This window comes from Indicator indicator, chromosome 7, assembly GCF_027791375.1.
Source record: "Indicator indicator isolate 239-I01 chromosome 7, UM_Iind_1.1, whole genome shotgun sequence".
NCBI lineage: Eukaryota > Metazoa > Chordata > Aves > Piciformes > Indicatoridae > Indicator > Indicator indicator.
Window position 1 is genome coordinate 17,317,818 of NC_072016.1, and position 13,684 is coordinate 17,331,501.

Consider the following 13,684-nt stretch of genomic DNA (forward strand, 5'->3'; position numbering starts at 1 on the left):
GGCTATCCATTTCCAGAATCCTGTGCAGACAGAAAGAGAGGGTGGTAGAACTGTTGTGAGAAAGCAGAGTCCTGTTTCTGGGACCATGTGCTGCAAATGATTGTCCTAAGTGATGCTTTTAAACAGATGTAGTGGGTGGCCTCTGAAACTTTTGCACTGAGTTTTTCACTTTCTCCTCTTGTTGCAGCCAAAGAAAGCCACAGAAGATGTCACTGTTGTTTGAAGATGATGCTATTAATGAAGAATTGCTCTTCAGCTCCCAGTCAACACTACTTCCTTCAGCTGCAGAGACTGCAGTGGTATCTCCCCTTTCTTTTAAAACTAATGTGGAACACTTAGTCTTTTTCTAGTCCATTTTCTTGTTAGGTACTAATTGCAAATCTAACTTGTTTTAGCCAGTGGTAGTTCTGGCAAATTAGGAGTGGAAACAGAACAGACTGGACCCTTACGTGTGAAGCTTCTTAGTAGCATCAGCCGAATAGAGATTTCAGTTTATTCTTTACTAGTCCCTAAATTTGTTTGGTTTATGCTAAAGCCCTTCCTGAGGATATTTTGAGAGTTCTCAACCATAAAATACCATTATAAAAGAACAAATAGATTATTGCTGACTGTGAAGTTAGGCCTTTATGTCACCTTGACCCAAGCTGATTCAGTTGTATCTATAGGCTTCTCACTGACCTTCTGAGGGTGCTTATATTCTGTCTTACTCTGCTAGAGTAAAGGAAGTGTCTGTGTGCTTGTGCTTTGGAATTGAGAGTAGGAGTTGCAAAAGCTTAATGCAGCTATATCAGTAATGGAAATCCCTGTATGTGTGTGTGTGCAGTCCCCCTTTCCCCTTTGCCTTTCTGTGTACCAGCAAAACAGTTGTTTGTTGCTCATAGAGGTAATAGACAGCATTCCCAGGGTGTCCAGTCTAGGCTTGTAACTGTTCTGTTTTTTATTTTTATTCTTCAACCACAAGAGCATAGAACTAGAAATCAAAAGTCACAAACTGGAATGTTCCATGAAAGGAAAGTAGAAGTTAAGCATGTTGCGAGTGTCCTGGACCCCTGCAGAAGGCAAATAGACTCTGCTATCCCACAGCAGTATATGCTTCTCACCAATTTTGTGACACCAACATTCTCTTAATTTTGCAGGAGAAAGTAAAACTACCACGAGCACCACCTTTATTTAATGAAGAAGAAAAGGAGGAAAAGGATGATCTGACAGATAAAGGAGCAAAGTCTAACCAGATAGAAGGTACATTGTGGTGTCCAGAAGAGCCTGGAGCAGTTCCTGTGCCTAGAGGAACAGATGTTGCAGGGCAGGAAACAGAGGAAAAAGTGAGAGATTTTCTTATGTTAATCTGCAGTTTGCTAAAGGTGTAGCTTTAAAAAAAAAAAATTAAAATCTAAAAGTGCTGCTCTGGGATGGATTTTGTTTTCTGGATTGCCTATTCTACTGCAAAGGAAATAATAACTCTATATAGCAAAATTGCTTGTCCAAGAAAATTGGTTTGGTTTGGGGTGGAGGCAAAATCTGTTTTGTTTTTCCTCCAGAGTAGGTTGGGTAATTTTATTCACGTGAACAGAGCTTTCCTTTATAAGATACCCTGTGCTTCAGCAGAACTTAATCTTGGGCATGGTCTTACTGAGTGACTGGGGAATTACAAGCTGTTGAACTTCCAGAGTAGTTAGGCTTTGCACTTTCCTGAGCACATTCAAGGTTCAGATAGTGCTGCCTGCTCCAGAGAAGAAACCCAAGTTGCACAAACATCCTACCTTGGAGATAATGGTAAAGCTGTTCAATGCAGCCTTGTGGTGCATGTGCAACCTGACGTATGGACGAGGAGGAAACCGTATGCAGGAAGCTGGTTATCAACAGCACTACAGTGTAGAGTACAGGAGGAAACTTGTGTTTCCTTCAGAACCATAAAGTGTGTTCTCTGTTGACTGTCTCTTGTTAGTCTGCATGTAGCTATTCTGTCTACATAGGAAAAACGAGTTTAATGTAGTTGTCTACTTGGTAATGGATTGCAGAACTTTGACCAGTGCTGGCATTTAACCAAGAGAGCTTAGTAGGGTTTTGGGCAAAGGAAGTGAACAACAGGCTTATGTGTTAATTTTTAAATTTGTTGATTTGCAGCCTTTTGCAGCAACATCCTCTGAACCAGCCAGTGGTTCAGATCTGTTTGCAACATCACCACCAGCTCTGGAGAAAGATGTCAAGATCCAGGCTAAGAAAGTGTTAAGCTTGTTTGAGGAGGAGGAGGAAGAGGAGAGACTGGAAGACGATGATGGCATTAAAATTGCACAGAAAGAAATTGGTGTGGTGAGTCTAGGGAAGTTCTCAAACACTAGAAAATTCTATTTCTAGTATTTTCTACTATTCTAGGCAAAGTTTTATTTTTACCCTTCCTCCTCTTTATGTCATAGAGACTTATCGTTCTCTATTTCTAAAGTTTCAGATTCTGGGGTAAGAAATTACTCCTGCTTTTCCCCATGGTCCTGAATTCCTTAAACCTTACTGTACACTCATGGTAACATATTGAAAGCCTTTTGTTTTTTTCCTTCTTTTTTTTTCCCCCCTCTTCCTTCTAAGACAACTTAACAGGTAAATAGTAGCAGCTGGACCTCAGGTCAACAAACAGATACATTTTGGTTAATGTCTTCTCATCAAACTGTGAATACAAATATTTACAGTTGAAGTTTTGCAAATTTGGTCCAAGTAGAATGTATAACTGGCAGTGGAAGTTGTTTCTTTTTGTTACCAGGGTCATAGTGTAGCCTTAGGTGAATTGTAACCTGCCCTATCACTAAGCAAGTAACCTCCTTAAAGAGGAAGTTTCTCACTATATGGACTTTTTTTCCTCTCTTTTGCAGGCTTCTGAGAAAAGTACTTGGCCCAAAAGCACTGGAGTCTTTCAAGATGAAGAGCTCCTCTTCAGTCACATACTTCAGAAGGACAATGATCCAGATGTTGACCTTTTTGCCAGCCCCAAGAAGTCGATGGTGAGTTCAAAGTTCTCTGAATCTGCTATTTAAAACCACTCTTAAGTGTGCAGCCTATCGTTATTCCTTGTTTGAACACAGCTGAGAAGTCACTGAATTCCAGGGAAGGCCAAGTGCTATTATCAGTTCAGGGATCATGGGCTGAAGGAGTTATGCTTTTGATCTGTGACACATCTTTTCTTTATCCTTTGTTTCTTTAGTCTGCAAACTCTATCCTGAAGCCATCATCTGGAGGAGGGCTTTTTGGGGATGACGATGAAGATGATCTCTTCAGTACCTCAAAAACAAACCTTCCGGTATCTGTTCCTCTAGCATAAATGGCTTTTATAAGGCATGGGAAATAAATGCATGGAAGGGTTTTTTTTCCATATGGATTCCCACAAGAGAGAGTAGAAGTGGCCATTATGACCCTGAAGACACAGGGAACAAACAGATGCATTAGACCTACCAAAGCTAGCATGAGAGGATTGATTTTTTTTTTTGTTGTTGTTGTTGTTTGTTTGGTTTTGTTTGTTTTTTAATTTATTTTTTTCTTTCAGCCCTGGGACTGGCTTAAATGTAAGAGAACACACCTGAGCAGAAATTAGAATAGTAGAGTTTGATTGTTACGTTGTTTTATTGCTGAGCTTGCTAATATTACTTCCCTGTAGTTCATGATGGCCCTTGCTCTGTAACTTAGGTAATGAAAGTTTCTGCACATTGGTTTGATTTAAGATAATGAATGCAGTATTAAAATGCTTATGATCACTGGATTGTTTTTAGAGGGTAAGCAGCTGCAGTAATGAACTATAGTGTGTTATAGGTGATCTGAGGTCGAAGTCGAACATGCATGCTAAACTGCTACTCTAAATGTATTTAGCTTAATTAAACAGAAGCCAACTTTACTTTTTCTATTTTCATGTCTATAGCTGGAAGTTAGCATAGAAAACTGGCAATGGTTTCTGGAAACAGTTCTTTGAGGACTGTGGTCTTAAGTAATTAGTGCTTGGCAACTATATATGGAACCTGTTTGCTTGAAAACATAAAAATAGCAGTGTTCCTTAGCTAGCTTTGTGCTTTTATGTTCCCTGCTGTCCTGTGCATGAGGATATACATATACATTTTGAATTTTACTGAAACTCATTATTTATCATTAGCATAGACAGCAAAGGTTGAGGTAGGCTAAAGGAGTGGAGGAGTGAAAGGCACTTGTCATTGCAGATGTAAAAGGCAATGCCTGCTATGCACTGCAGAGTCGAAAGATATGGCTAGTTTTCAGATAGAAGAGAGATTTTAAAAAGCTTTGCTTGTTTAGTGTTTTGATCTGCAGACCATGCTTTTTACCCATTTCATGTTGAGTTGTGTTCTTAATGCTTTCAGGAAACAGCTGAGAGGAAAACATCTAAGGCCAGCAGTAGTCCACCCTCGGAGAGCAGTAACCTGGAAGATGCTTTAAGTGCCAAACAAAATGAAGTTCTGAAAGCAGTAACTACAGAGGCAAGTACTTAAATATTGTGCCTTGAACAGCAAGCAAAGAAAAAGGAGATGTAGCATTGTTTTCATTAAGTCTCTCAAAGATCAAAACTAATGCCTGGATTCACTGGCTGCAAAGCAACTATGCATGCCCAAACTTGTTTTTGCTTATTAGCAGGTGCAGTAACTAGCCAGAAGTTTAAATGCATTGATAGTGTTTTATTCATTGCCCCCACACTTGTAAGGGCAAAGTTCAAGAGAGTGAAGAATTTCACCTCAGGTCCAGCTGAATTGCAAATGGGTTGTTCATGTGTCTCTGAAGTGTGAGTGTCTGTTGAAGTGAATGTGATCTTTAAAGTATAGGTAGGCTTTCTCAGAAGGGACATCAGGGCATGCAGCACAAATCTGTGCCTATTAAGAATCTTATCCTTCTGACTTTATGATAAGCAAACAAGACTCCTACTCTTGTCCTTAATCCTCCAGAGCCAGTAGTCTCTGGGAGAGACAGTCTGGATCTTAATTCTGGCTTGTGCTTTACCAGAGCTGCATGTTGAATTTCCATCTGTAGAAGATCATCTTTTCGTTGTGAGGAGTGGGTGTTGGTTTTTTCTTCCCTGGGCTGAGGAACACAGAGCATGTCTGTAAGGCTAGTTAATTAGCTAGTCTTCCCTTATGGTGAAGTATTCCTTGAAGTGTTGAACCATGCTCCACACTTGCCTTCTCAGCCTGTCTGAGGTTCAGCTGAACAGCACAGGTGTTTAAGTGGAAAACAATTCCTTTAGACACTAGAACTCTGTCATGCTATTATGACCCCAAATCAGTGTCATAACCCTTGCAAATCCTCAGTTACTTAAACATGGCTGAAGGAGCTCCAATTGCCCAGTCACACGAGGTGTACAGCCTAGCTCACAGAAACATGTAGACTACAATCTTGTGGAGACAAAGCCCTGGGAAGAGCACTTTAGCTGATTTGGCTCATCCCCAAGTCCTAGAATTGACCAAAGTCTTCTGATCAAACAGCTGTTCTTACTCTTTCAGTCCTGACTTATTTCTGGCATTGTTGGCCTGCTTTCTGTAGAGAACCAGTCACTTCTCTGAAGCTGTTCTCCTTGGAGGCTGAGTGGTACAGTTTGTTTTTTGGCTCATTTGGCTTTCTTGTGTCCTGAAGTCAGTGGCCCTATTATAGCCAGTCACAAAAAGAAAAGTCAGTTATATCATGATCTGTCAACCTGACTTCAGATGATCTTATGGGCGGAAGTAAGCAAGGAGGCAGCATAGCTGTCAGTTTGATTTGACAGGTGTGTGTGATTGGAGAAGATGGAAGTTGGGTTACTATGGGAAAGTATAATATTGGGTAGAAGGAGGCTGGAATGAATGTGGTAATAAAGATGGGGCTATAGCCTATGAGGAACTGAAGCTGAAAATTGAGTGACCATAGCTCTGTCAGTAGACTGTGGTGATAACGTATCTTCAGAAGAAATTGGTAAGCCGTGAGCTGCTTTCTATAGATGTATTAAAATGCAAACTATGGTCTGGTTGATAACAACTTGTCCACTTGTTTAATCCAGTGTAATTTTGTGCAGAACTCTACAGGTCCTGTTCCCATTAAAACCAAAGAACCCTCGTCCCGGATTGGAAAACTACAAGTAATTAACTTTACTGGCATTTCAACTGTCAAAAAAAAAAATCTTCCTTGTCTTACTGATGGCTCTCCCTGAAACAAAATCTTTTTACTTTCTTACTTTACTCTTGCAATTTTATTTTATTTTTTTTCACATGGTGTATTTTCTGTTATTTTTTTTGCATTGCATGTTTAATATTATTTCCCCCTCCCATTTCAGACCTTTTACTCTATCTAGGGGGCAGAGGGAGGACTCCTCTTTGACCTTCTATTCTTCTCAGCTCTATTTTAAGTACTTCTAGACACTCTTAAGGTTTTGGGGTTCTGGTTATGTCCTCTTTTGACATGAAATGACTAATTACTGTCTGTATTCCAGTACCACTTTTAATGTCAGAACTACTGTTGTCCTCAAACAGGGTACTGAGCTGCATAGGTGTTTGGTCTGACATAATGTGGCCATGCTGTTCCTGAAGCTTTTAAACAAAACAAGTGTGTAGGTGTGAGAAAGGCCAGACACTTGTACAAGTAGAAATTAAATGTCTACATATGCTAGTTCTTGCTGTTTCTCTGGAGCCATGCTTGCTCTTGAGTGATATTAATGTAATCTCTTTTTGTGTCTATGTTTTTGTTTTCTCTGTTTTGTAGGCTAACTTAGCTATTAACCCTGCAGCCTTACTACCTGGTGCAATGCCTAAAGTCTCCAATGTAAAGTCCCCCTTACCAGTTCTGGACACTCCATTGCATGAGCCCAGGGATGTACAGAACAAGGAAGCCTTCTCTGCTGCAGGAAACAATGAAGAGCTAGGTGTAAGCTTTGATCAGCCTATGCAAGTGGATACCTTGCACAGTGCCAATAAGGTAATGTTGGTATTTAGGATGACAGAAAGGGTCATTAAAAACACAGTCTGCCCTCATGTAGGAATCTCTGCTTCTGTGTGTAAACCCTGCTAACAGTATGGTCTATCTAAATATGAATGGAGGTGTAAAAATCTAATCCCTCTCACTTCTGTGGACCACTGAAGAGAAAGGTAAGCCTACTACCTTCTTAGCTCTGTAAGCTGCTTATGCATATGCCTAATTCTGTGCCTTTTAAAGGTACATGTGTATGTTCCCCAAATATAGTGGGTTTTCCTATAGGTTAAAGATGTTTTAGCATAACATCTTGTCCTGTTCTAGGAGACACCAACCTGAAGAATCACTAAAAAGGCATCTCTCTAGGCTAACTATAAAATACATTACAGGTAGCTGTTTTGGCAAGATACCAAGAACACATCAGTACTGTAGGTTTACTATTACCTCCTCTGTGGATAAAAACATGATGTTGTCCTGAATTGTTACTCCCAATTCTTTTTCGAACAAAACCTTTATTTTTAAAGAAAAAAATCCCCACAAAACCATCAGCCTAATGCATTACTATGTAGGCATAGTTGTTTCCAATAGTGGCATGTCATGCACAACAGACAATACTCTCTATCATGATGCTTTTGAGTAGATAGGCTTGTAAAGGAATGGAGCTCCTGTAACTGTATATGGTCAGCCTTGAATCTTCAGTTTAGCATAGTAATGATGCATGTTTGTTTACAGAAGTAATCTGAGAAGTATCTCGGTAACTATAGAGTGAAATGACTATAGGGCAGCAAATCAAAAATCATGGGTTATTTTTCTGAACTTTGCTGCAAACTGTTCCAAGCTCAAATGTCCCACTTGCACGTTCTGGAAAATGGGCAGAATACTGAGCTGACGATGAATGGTTCCTGGTGCTTCACCCTATAACCTAAATCAATGACTGCTCAGCATTCCTTGCTCAAGATTCACATCTGAGCATTTGTTTAATGTACAGTAACTGTTTAAGTCACAGGGCTTGTAACTTAACCAGAGCTGTCAGCAGAACTGATAGTTAATTCAGTTTCAGTGTGCTAGTAAGAAATAGGTTATGCATGTTAATTGAGTGTTGTGATGGAGGAACTGTTACAAAGAAGTGTTACAAGAATCCTAACCTGTTTTCTGTGAAGTGTGTGTGCTTCTTCCTTCTGTATGACCCTGCTCTGCCTTTATTCTTGCAGACCAGGATCAAAGTTACAGGAAAACGAAGACCCCCAAGCAGAACAGCTCGCCGCCTAGCTGCCCAAGAGTCTGAAGAGAATAATGAAGTGGACAGTGCTAAAGAATTGCAGTTCTCTCTACCAAAACAGATGTCAGCAGTAGTAAACTTAAAGGAGCCTCTTGCTGCTGAAGCAGAGTCCAAAGAAAACCACTTTCTCTCTGGCTTGTCACTACCAGCTCATGACAGTGTTGTGTCTGCTGAGGCAAACAAACTCCTTCCTCCAGAATCCACAGACCAAGGGAATGATCTGTTTGAATCAGAAGACCTTTTTGCAAGCAGCTCAGCATCCAGATCAGCTGTACAATCAAAATTAAAGGAGGGAATGGCAGACAGTATGGCGACCAAACGCATCAAGGGCAGGGAGAAAAAGACTGATTTGTCTGTTCTAGGTGATCAGGACAATAATGATCTCTTCCAGCCTGTACAGCAAAAATCTTCAACAAAAAGCAGTCCTATACCTTTTTTGGAGGAAGAGGAAGACTCTCTCTTCACCTATCAGAAAACTGGAAAAAAGGAGTTGAAAGCTGCTGTCCAGCAAGCTGTTGACCCTACTGCCCAAGATATCTTTGAGGTAATAGCTAAGCCTGCCACCTTGGCCTTTCGATGCCCAGGGTTTTGTGCAGACCCCCTCTGGTTACACACAGGCTTACTGGAGGCTGCTGAGTAGGATGGAGTATGCAGGATAGATAGTGAAGTAAATTGTCAATCATTCTCTGCTACTAGGTGATAGAAACCCTTTCTTTGTTCATCTCCTGATTAGCAAGAGTGGATTAAAAGTTGCAGCCTTAAAACAAAGCAGGTATGTCACTGAATGTGCTGTCACAACATAGCTATGATTATGACTCTTTTCAGAATAATAAAGTATTTGATTCTTAAGTGTTAGCTGCCTGTTCAAGGTATAGCATTTCAAATAACTCTTTTGCAAAAGGAATAAAGTTGGCAGACTGAGAAGCTGTATAAGCGTCTGTGTGCTGTATTTGACCTGCACACAATCCTGCACTGAGGCACTCCTACCAGGTCCTGTGCAGGGGGAAGGGACTCAGACTTCATAGGTTTCAGATGCCCAAAGGCTGTCAGTCTTCTAAACACCTCAGGTGCTGCATGCACATAATTTAACTATTCTTTTACAGTGTGTTGTGTGTTAATGATCTCTATGTTTTGCTCCAAGGATGATATATTTGCTACTGAGGCAATTAAACCAATGAACAAAGCAAAAGAGAAAATGCCAGAGACTAACTTGTTTGATGATAACATTGATATTTTTGCTGATCTCACCGTAAAACCGAAAGAAAAGAAAACCAAGAAAAAGGTGGAACAAAAATCCATATTTGATGATGATATGGGTAAGTGTTTAATGTTTTACTGCTAATCCCATAATGTTTTCCTGAGTTGCATTTATTGGAGGTGTTTTAGAACCCTTTGCTTTCTTTTCATTTTCAACTGCTCTGAAATCTCTGGTCATTGTTGGATTTTAACTGTGGATGAGAACTACTTAAATTTGTAGAGCTAGCATGCCATTTAAATGGTTGAGGAGGGCATATACTGTTTCTGTAGGGATTTTCTCAGCTGTGGGAATTAGAAGACTTCTCTTGTTAGCAGTAAGAGACTAGTTGTAATATCTTTGAGATACATTCTCTGTTTTGATTTGTACTTCATTTTTTTCAAGTGAATTACTGATGTGAAGAAATTAGCTTATCTTTCTATACCACCTTCACTATTGCGTTGACTGCTTTGGAGCCTGTAAGAGTTTCTTTACATCCATTTATACTCAGAACAATTTACAAATACTACACCTGAGAGCAAAAGTTTGCCCCGTGTAGTTTGTTCAAATAATTTGTTCACATGTAGTAATGTGAAATGATGCAAAGCATACTCCTTTCTTGTTCATCTGTGGAGATAGCCAGTGTCATTTGATCACCAGCAGTGTCTGTCTGTCCTCAAGCTCTTCATCTTTATAGCTTTTCTTTGGAATTGCAAGTATTTCTTTTCCTCTAAAACAAAAAAAATGCCTTCTCTAGCTTTGATTTTTGTCAGTCTTTCTTTCTAACCTATTCACATTGAATCTGGATTTATCACTGGCATTCCACACTGATCAAATAACCTGGCTGAAGTTTGTAAATTTGTTAGAAAATTTACCAGATAATGAATATCTAGGGATTTCCAAAACTGTCTCAATTGATATAAAAAATAAGACTTAAACTTTTGCAGGCAAGATATTTGAAATATGTTTTGGATGCTCAAAATATCTTATTTGAATAATTGAGGTGTTTTCATGTAGCAAAAGGGAAATGAAAGTATTTTGCAAACAGCTACCCTTTCCAAATATTTCAGCACAAAAATCCAGACCTCTTGTAAAAAAAAAAAATATAAAAAAAGAACAAAAAGTTGTAGAGTGCCTCTTGAAAGTAACTTGGAACATTTGCCACAACAGTACCTGTCGTTTGCCTTTCCATGTTTGACATCTACTTTGGTGATGCAATTGTTGTGTGATGTCACATCTGATCTTGATCCCTATGGCATCTACAGCACCCTGTATCTGATAGATTCTACTTCATCTTCTTCTAGAGTGTTGACTGTTTTGTGGTGCAGTCATAGGTATGCAGCTTCTTAGTGCCCAAAGATGCTTATGCTCCAGAACACCCAGCAGGAGCGTAGAGAAGGACCCTGGTGGTGAGGATGCCCTGCTGGCAGTAGAGCAGTACAATTGATACTTGCCTATGCATTTGCTTTAGTCATCATGGTAGCACTTTATCAGGGCTGTACATTGCTGTCTTGGGACAGCCTTTCTGCTGCAAACAAAACATTAAGTGGGTGCAGCTGAAGGGCAGGGGTTGGGTAGTGGAGGCTGCAGGCTGCTTTCCTTTATCCTTCCACAGCTTTTACCACTATTTACCACATTTGTATTAAATGTGGTGGCTTGTAGTAGCAGTATTAGAAAAACTCTTGCTGGTCTTTAGTCTCCTTAGCCTCCTCAGTAATCTTATAGCTGATGACACAAGCATCTTGAGGTCATGTCTGTCAGCCTGCAAAATGGTGACAGAACTTTCATGTGCATTGGAAAATACAGTTTTCCATGGCCAAACCTTCCCTATTCCTTAAGCCTTGTTATAAAATGGGAGTGATACCTCTGCTGCTTGTGGTACCCACTGTACTTCCCCTCTGCAGTAAAACTAATCTATGTGACAGCTTCTTGCTTTGGAGTTATGCCAGTAGAGGATTACTCTGTTTTACTGTCTTTCTAACTGGTCTTGTGCTGAAATGCTGTCCTGGATTATTCTTGTGTAATCCCTGTGATCATCACAGTAGCAAACGTGCTGGAGTGGAATAAATAGCGAGAAGAGAAAGGCAAGCACACTGTGATATGCCACTTTGTGATTGGCCTTTGCTTAAAGTTAGGATGCATGCTGAAGGCTGAAATACTGATTTTCCTACTCTGGATTAGTAAATGGTTATTAGCCTCTGTGTAAGACATGTGTTTTCTTAATAGGAAAGATCAGTTATGTGCTATTTACACTGGCCTTGTGAACCACTATTGGTTCACATAGCTCAGTCTTGTAAATTTTTTTGTGTCCCCTCATAATCAAACTGCATGAGCTGAGTATCTTAAATTTAAAACCTTAGTGTATAAAAAGAGATATGCTGTTGAGTGTGCCCAGGAAACCTCAGGGCAACACTTCAGCTTGTGTATGGTAGCAGCTCCATCTCTTTCCAGGAGCACAGCTGTAAACACAAGCAGTGCTAGCTACAGCAAGCTCTGCTGCTAGCAAAGGGTTTCTGGGTTGGAGGGTTTAATTTCTATCTGTTGTATCTTTCAGGAGAGAACTCTGTCATTATAGCAACTATATATTTTTCCACTTTGTAGTCCTAGTTATTCATACATTAAATGCTTGTATTGAGGAAGGCGATGGGAAATCTGAACTGTAGACAGACTTCTCAAACATCCAGCAGGATGGCAGTTGTAGCTGCCTGCCTCCTTGCATCTGAGCTCTGCTGTGTTCTCAAGTGACTTACACTGTGTTATTGTGCTGTAGATTAAACACTCCTATGGCTAGTGGATGTCACAAGAGTAGTCACTAGCAAGTACAATCTTCTCCTCTTCTTACTTTGTTTGGTGACAACCTCACAGATCTTCGATCTCTCAGGTTCTTCAGATACTAATGCTCTAGATAAAAGGGATGTTATCTGGCACTTGGATGATGGAATTTATTGTAGAGGTTTAAATTAGTACTTCTCAAATGCTTGTGAGATCTTTTACATGTTATAAAATATGAGTATTATGCTACTCTACTGAGAAGAAAAAATATTCCTAATTTGTTTTACAGCTAACAGCTCTCACATATGTCCTTACAAATGTATCTAGAATCATAAGCAGCAGGAAAGCATTTATTTATCACAGAATGTCCTTGGCAGTCACTACTGTGTGCTAGAGATGTATGTGCAATGTTACTTCTGTTTGGCAGTTGCTTCACATTAAAATCTTTTTTTTTCTTCTTTAGATGATATCTTCTCTAGCAGCAAAGTCAAGATACCCACTCCCAAAAGCCAATCTTCCCAAGCAGCTTCAGAAGCAAAACTGGAAAGCAAGGAAAGCAAGACACTAAGCACATTTGATGACCCACTGAATGCCTTTGGAAGCCAGTAGCCAAGGAGAGTGTGTTGCAGAGAGGAGGCCTCTTTTGTGCCCTGTCCAGTTCTAATGCTCTGGATTCTCTAATCCAGTAGAAGTGAAATAGGATGGCTGTGCATATTTAAATGAGATTACCCATTTTAAATGGTTAGTATTCTCTTGTGCTGGGTCTAATTGTGCTAAATGATATCTTTTTTAAAAATGACAGTAACCTTCCTGTATCGTGTTTGTCCAGATGAATATAGCCTGTGCAATACCTGCAATGACATAATCTATTATACAAAATATAGTTTTATTGAACAGATCTACAGAGAAAATAATTGATAAATAGTAAATGGAGTCTGTTAAACCAGATCTGTCTGTATGGCTTACTTTCCTCTTTACCACTTGCTAAGGACATCAGCGTCATGACTTGGAAACAACTGCCATGCCTTGTCTGGGTCACCTGCCAGTCTGCTGAGCTAATGTTAGGGTAAGGGTGGGTTCTGTTACCAGGTACAGCTTCTCTTACAATCAAGCAGTAAACAAATCTTAGTGCAAGATGTGACATCAGACAGAGAAAACATATTTCATACTGGCTGCTGCTGAGGTCTCTAAAAATCAAAATGTTAAAACTTCTCTGCCAGAAAGGGTATGCTACCAATGAGCACCTAGTGCTCCATGAAAATAACAGAAACCTATCATTGTCTTCTCTTCAAGTTGTAAGCTGCTAAATGAGATTTCTCACCTTCCTGAATTTGGTCAAGTTTGGCAATAACACTTTCCAAGAAGTCTGTACTTACCATGTTTGGCCATTTCCAGATTAGAAAGCATATATACTTAGTGCAGAGACAAGCTTGTACCCAAAGGTTTGCTGTCCACTTTCCTGTCTCATCCATAACACACTGTAG

General features: G+C 39.9%; 1 protein-coding gene across 1 annotated transcript in view; it reads left to right on the forward strand.

Annotated features, from left to right (window-relative positions):
• Positions 1 to 13,058, forward strand: part of LOC128968068 (WASH complex subunit 2A-like) — a 31,645-nt gene extending 18,587 nt beyond the window's left edge. Inside the window, exons 19-29 of the mRNA XM_054382391.1 lie at positions 188 to 299; positions 1,137 to 1,322; positions 2,125 to 2,310; positions 2,862 to 2,990; positions 3,191 to 3,286; positions 4,350 to 4,466; positions 6,026 to 6,088; positions 6,709 to 6,921; positions 8,127 to 8,738; positions 9,336 to 9,510; positions 12,664 to 13,058. Of these exons, the coding sequence (XP_054238366.1) occupies positions 188 to 299; positions 1,137 to 1,322; positions 2,125 to 2,310; positions 2,862 to 2,990; positions 3,191 to 3,286; positions 4,350 to 4,466; positions 6,026 to 6,088; positions 6,709 to 6,921; positions 8,127 to 8,738; positions 9,336 to 9,510; positions 12,664 to 12,809 (2,035 nt within the window). The 3' untranslated portion in view covers positions 12,810 to 13,058. The remainder of the gene's footprint in view (positions 1 to 187; positions 300 to 1,136; positions 1,323 to 2,124; positions 2,311 to 2,861; positions 2,991 to 3,190; positions 3,287 to 4,349; positions 4,467 to 6,025; positions 6,089 to 6,708; positions 6,922 to 8,126; positions 8,739 to 9,335; positions 9,511 to 12,663) is intronic.
• Positions 13,059 to 13,684: the final 626 nt, after the last annotated feature.